The 5,867-nt window shown below is 49.6% G+C and overlaps 1 protein-coding gene across 2 annotated transcripts; it reads right to left on the reverse strand.

Annotated features, from left to right (window-relative positions):
• Positions 1–337: 337 nt before the first annotated feature.
• On the reverse strand, positions 338–3,408 carry LOC101760218 (abscisic acid 8'-hydroxylase 3). 2 transcript variants are annotated; one of them, XM_004956957.3, is made up of 8 exons: positions 2,968–3,408; positions 2,547–2,865; positions 2,291–2,443; positions 1,846–2,187; positions 1,647–1,725; positions 1,392–1,498; positions 1,064–1,182; positions 338–722 (listed from the first exon to the last, which is right to left on the reverse strand). In XM_004956957.3, the coding sequence occupies exons 1-8, from the start codon at positions 3,195–3,197 to the stop codon at positions 575–577; spliced, it is 1,497 nt and encodes a 498-aa protein (XP_004957014.1). In that variant the 5' UTR covers positions 3,198–3,408; the 3' UTR covers positions 338–574. The 2 variants fall into 2 exon arrangements, with proteins under 2 accessions (XP_004957014.1, XP_022679567.1); XM_022823832.1 differs by lacking the exon at positions 338–722 and having other exon boundaries at positions 729–1,182.
• Between the last annotated feature and the right edge of the window lie 2,459 nt (positions 3,409–5,867).

Consider the following 5,867-nt stretch of genomic DNA (forward strand, 5'->3'; position numbering starts at 1 on the left):
ATGGGCTTCTATATTTACGGAGTAGGATTGAAAGGGGCAGTAGGAAGGTGAATGGGTGGAAGGGTCCCAAGAAGGGGTAGTGATGCAAAGAACGGCGACGTTGACAATTAATTGAAGTGGATAAGCCTTTGCTTAGCACCTGTGATCTCTATAGAATATTTTGCATATAGCCCAAGCAATCGTTTTGAAATGTGATAGCTGCGCAGATAACGTTTTGATTTAAATTCATTTTCTAGCTAGCTAGGGCTTAGTAGTGGGTTTTGGACACCACGAATTATTTTCAGCTTGAGACACAGAAGTTCTTTAGTTCAAAATAGTGCAAGATGAGAACCCAAAATTGTAGGAACAAAGGGGCAGTGCTGCCCCCTATTTTGGGTGATTAGATCAACGATACTGAATGATCGATATCCACATATCTTACATTTTCATCATTATCAGGAAAAGATAAAGAAAAAGAGAAGAGAAAGCCGCCGTTTCTTCTCCTCCAACTTAATTTGATCAGGAGAAGGGCAGGCAAAGAAAAGAAAAGAAAAACTCTCTAACTAGCTAGGTTAAATTAATGCCTAATTCAGTGTCAAACTATTATGTCCTCAACATTACCACTCTCACAACCCTTTCGTTCCACTGTCCTGTTTTCTCTCCATAATCTGACAGGCAACCCATGCTTGGGCACAGGGAATGGACTGTACTCGATCTCATCACTGGATCCAACAATCTCCCACCTGCAAATCAAACATGCGCACACGACAATCAGTATCCAAGTGTAAGATCCACGATCTGTCGTTATATAGCTGTGATCAGCGCTCATGCTGCTCATATAGGAGCAGACCAGGAGTAGTTGTCAGTTGTGCAACAAGACAGTGAGCTCGTGACAACATTTGACGGACCCACAGTTTATGGTATGATCGATGCACTCATATTGGAGATTTGGAGCATGCACGGTGTGGACTTTTGTGCGGAGCAGAGGTGGCACCAAGCCATGGGGAGGCGCTCAACGTTCTGGTCCACAAGGACAAGAGAGATTGAGAGAATATATGGCGGATCTGCGAGGAGGGGCACGCACCTGTAGCCGGTGACCAGGTGGTGGATGAGGACCAGCATCTCGAGCTTGGCCAGCTCGTTCCCCGGGCACGCGTGCAAGCCGTTCCCAAATGGCAGGAATGTGTTCGGCCGCGGCGCCACCTGCGTATGCAACATTCACCAACAACCAGAAATGGGATTGATCAGCAAATGGTACTACAATGTTTTTTTTACAGAAATGGAAACAGTTACAAATATGTGCTCGATTGTTGTGCTAGCAATATAGTAGTGTTAACAGTTACAAATAAAGAAATCATTTTCAGTTTTTTCGCATCCACATCGTCAACAGTGGGAGAGAACGAGACCCATACCTGGAATCTAGAAGGGTCGAACTTGTGTGGATCCTGGAAGTAGTCCGGGCTGTGATGGATGTTCCTGAAGAGCGGCATCACCTTCCAACCCTTGGGGATAAGGAACCCTACACGCCAAGGAAATATACAAGGAATCCGAGTCAGAATTAAGCCTCTTGCTACGTGCAGAAAAAAGGAGTGCCAGGCAGCGCCCTCCCCGGTGACGTAGCTCCACGTCGACCGCAGGCTGCCGCGTGAGTGGGCGCACGTGCGTACCTTTGTACTCCACGTCAGCCACGGCCTCCCTGAATGTGAACGAGATGATGCTCGCCATCCTTAAGCTCTCCAAAATCACCTGAGCGGATGAGAATGAGATGGTTGGGAACAAACAGAATGACGGCGCCATCAGTAACCACAAGAAAACACGGGAATAATCTCACAAAAAAATGGAGGCGTCGCGCGTTCCAGGACGTACCCTATGCGTCAGCGCCATGCTCCTCGTGTGCGCCCAGGTCAGCGGCCGCCTCCCGCCGTCGGTGGCCTCGCGGACGGCCTCCTGCTCCGCCCGGACGGCCTCGAGGAGCTTGGGGTGGTCGTGGAGGTACTTGACCATCCAGGTGAGCACGCTGGCCGTCGTGTCCTGCGCCGCGAACAGCACGCCGATGATGTTGTCGGAGATCTGCTCGTCGGTGAGGAGGGGCGCGCCGTCATCGCCCCGGGACTGCATCAGGCAGCCCAGGAGGTCGGAGCTCGGCTCCCCACGCTCCCGCCGCTCGCGCATGATGTCGCTCAGCACGCCGTGCAGCCGCCGCCGCGCCTGCAAACGGTTTCACATGTCATGTACTGCTGTTGCAGAGACAGGCCGGAACGCCCAGAAGGTACTGGACCAGTCGTAAATGCCGTCGCGTGTGTGTGCTCACCTGCATCGCCTTGTAATACAGCGTCCCGGGGAGGCTGTTGGGGAAGGAGTTGTAGCCCTTCTCCACGATGGAGTAATTCTTCCTCAGCTCCGCCTTCCGCCGCTCGTCGAGCCGGCCGCCGAAGATCGTCACGATGCCCACCTCAAACGACAGCTGAAACGTCAGAGAAGCAATGAATATTCATTCTCAGCATCCAACAATCCGACATTACATGCCCACACGCGCGCGCACACACTCTGGAGGTTGCCATGCTTACCCTCTTCATGGCTTGGAACGTGCTCATTACGCGGCCGTCCCAGGCGGCGAGCGTGGACCGCACGGCGGCCTCGACCTCCGGCACGAGCGCCCGCAGCGCGTCGGGGCCGAGCGCGCCCTGCACGAGCTTGCGGAGGCGGAGGTGGTAGTCGCCCTGGTGGAAGAAGAGCGCCGACGGCCCGATCATGCGCTCCTTGCTCCGTGGGTACGTCGGCTTGAACAGGTGCGCCTGCGTCACCAGCACGAACCGCGCCGCCTCCGGGCTCGCCAGCATCACGCACGGGCACCCCAGAAGGTGCGTCTTGAAGATCTCGCCGTACCTGCAGCACAAGCCACACGCCAACCCGGCCGTCGTCAGTAACCTCCCATGGAGAGCCAGCATGCGTGCTCGCATGAGTAGTTGCCAGCGCGCGGAGACTGACCTCTTCTGTTTGGAGGCGAAGAAGACGTTGGGGTCCTGGGAGTAGAGCTGAAGGGTCTCGCCAAGGTAAGGCCAGCCCATGGAGCCAGGGGGCAGCTTCAAGGAAGCCTTCTCATGGCCGCCGTAGCCGCCATGGCCCTGGCCTTTCCCCTTCCGCCGGCGCGAGTAGTGGACGTACGAGGCGATAGCTAGAGAAATGAGGATGCACACAAGGGCGAAGAAGAAGGCCATCCAACCAACTGATCTTGCTGAGGAGCAGATCAGTTGCGATTGCAGACTGGCCTGCTGCCTTTCTTGGTTCTTACTTGGTGTGTTCTGTGTGTGTGTGCCTGCTTTATATGTTGGTCGCTGGGAGGAGAGAGAGAGAGAGGGATGGAGCGTTGTGAGGAGAGGGAGAGACCGAGAGAGGGACAGAGAAGAAAAATCTTTGATGGAGGGATCTTTCGACTGGTGGAGGGCGAGGGAAGGCCTTGCGTGGTATTTATAGAAGGAGCGCTGCTGGCAGGTCTCAATAGCATAGGTTAAAGTCAAAACCTGCATGCGGGTGGATAAGTCCTGCTTAAGCATGGGAAGCACAAATTTGAGATGACATTTTACTTGTGTTCCCACTGCTTCATCTGTTCGTAAATATATATATGATGTTTACAAAATCACTCAAACTATTTTACTTTGACTACTATAGCATAGAAAAAAAATGCATTAGATTGATCACTTAATAAAGATGCTGACTTACTTGTTGGAACATATGTTCATATAGTAATTATATTTCTTTTACATTTTTGGCAAAGAAAATAATAAAAGTTGATATTGGAGATGGTATGTCATCCAAAGCATCGAATGTTTTTAGCTCGACACAGCATGTTTGTTGTTTGATGTCCACACTAACTTTATTTGATATTCACACCAACTTATCTCCTTTCTTTTATTTCCAAGAGACAAATCAGTTATTTCATCCACCATTCATTTGGTCATGTGCCCTCATAACAATAATAAGCCTCACAAAATGAAAATAAGATTTTTTTTCTCAGAGCAACATACCAAGAATATCCTAGATCACTTATTTTGAATTATATATTTCTTTTACATTTTTTGACAGAGAAAAATAGTTGATATTGGAGACCATCTATCGTCCTTAGCACGACCCACCACGTTCACTGTTTGATATCCACACTAACTTTATCTGATATTCACACCAACTTATCTCTTTTATTTTATTTCCATGAGACATAACGGTTATTTCATCCACCATTCAATTGGTCATGTGCCTTCATAGTAATAATAGGCCTCACAAAATAAAAATAAGAATTATTTTCTGTGAGCCACCAAGGATATCCTAGACCACTTATTTTGAACTATACAAATGGCCGAGTTATATGTCCGTACAAAAACACTGGTCGCCAAAAAAAAATGCTTTTATATTGAATAAGATATAGCACATAGCTTTTGATAAAAGGATGAATTAAAATTCTGCCTTAAAATGTATAAGTGCATTATGGAGTAACAATGGAGCATAATTGGAACATGCTCACTAGATTAGAGTCCCAAAACCAGTACTTCTAGCTCTCCAGTCTTATCTAGATGTGTGGTAGAATGTACTCCCCTCATTTCCAAAACACAAGACGTTCTAGTTTTAGCCTATATCAAAATTTTCTAATTTTAACCAAATTTATTGAAAAACAAATCAATATCTCTTCAACATCGAATTAGTTCCTTAAATTCACAATAAAGTATATGTTGGTAGTGAATTTTTTTATGGTATATATGTTAATATATTTTTCATAGTTTTTGTCAAAATTAGAAAAACAAGGACTTAAGCAAAATAGTAAAATGTCTTACATTCAGCAGCGGAGAGAGTACATGTGTGCGTATGAGTGTATATGTGCAAGTCAACTTTAGTAGCAAATAAAAAGACTGAAATCTACTAAATGGTTCACTTTAAATGCATTCAGTCCTACTATACAAAATTCAGTTTTCAATCGCTGTAATCCAGCGGTGTCACATTGTTTGACAAAGGTCTTGTTTAGTTCCCCTTTTTCCCAACTTTAGCACTATGCAAAAAGAAAATTTTCCATCACATCAAACTTGCGGTACATGCATAGAGTAATAAATGTAGACGAAATCAAAAACTAATTGCACAATTTTATTGCACTTTGCGAGATAAATCTTTTGAGCCTAATTAGTCAATGTTTGGACAATAATTCACAAATACAAATGAAACGTTACAATTGCGCATTTATAACAAAATACAAACTTTGCCACTCACAATTTGAAAAAAAAAGGCCAAAGTCGCACTGCCTGCACCGGGCCCCGCTGGCCGATCCGGCTCCACCCGGGGCGGGCCGTCCGCGCCAGAACGGACGGCCAAGCAGCACGTGACACGGGAGCACCGGCCGTGCATCATAGCATGCGCCCGGCGTCCCTGCCTCCCCGCCGGTGCCGGCCCGGCGCCAGCTGTGCCTGTCGTGTGGTCTCCGCCGGGCGGGGGCCCGCCAATCATGAGGACGAGCAAAAAGCCCCCACCGGCAGGGCCATCCAGCCGCGGGGCTCACGCGTCAGCGGCACGGGCCGCGCGTATCCGCGCGAGATCGGGGTCGGCCAGGTGGTGGCTCCCGAGAGTTCCAGCCGCGGCGAATCCGGCGTGTGCTTTGGGTCGACGTCGCGGCCAGGTCGGACGGGCTTCGAGACGGTTCCGGGCGGCCGCGCCCCTTGCGCCCCCGCACACGCCGGATTCGCAGGGGCTGGAACTCTCGGGAGCCACAACCTGGCCGACCCCGATCTCGCGCGGATACGCGCGGCCCGTGCCGCTGACGCGTGAGCCCTGCGGCTGGATGGCCCTGCCGGTGGGGGCTTTTTGCTCGTCCTCATGATTGGGCGGGCCTCCGCTCGGCGGAGACCACACGA

This window comes from Setaria italica, chromosome II, assembly GCF_000263155.2.
Source record: "Setaria italica strain Yugu1 chromosome II, Setaria_italica_v2.0, whole genome shotgun sequence".
Lineage (NCBI taxonomy): Eukaryota > Viridiplantae > Streptophyta > Magnoliopsida > Poales > Poaceae > Setaria > Setaria italica.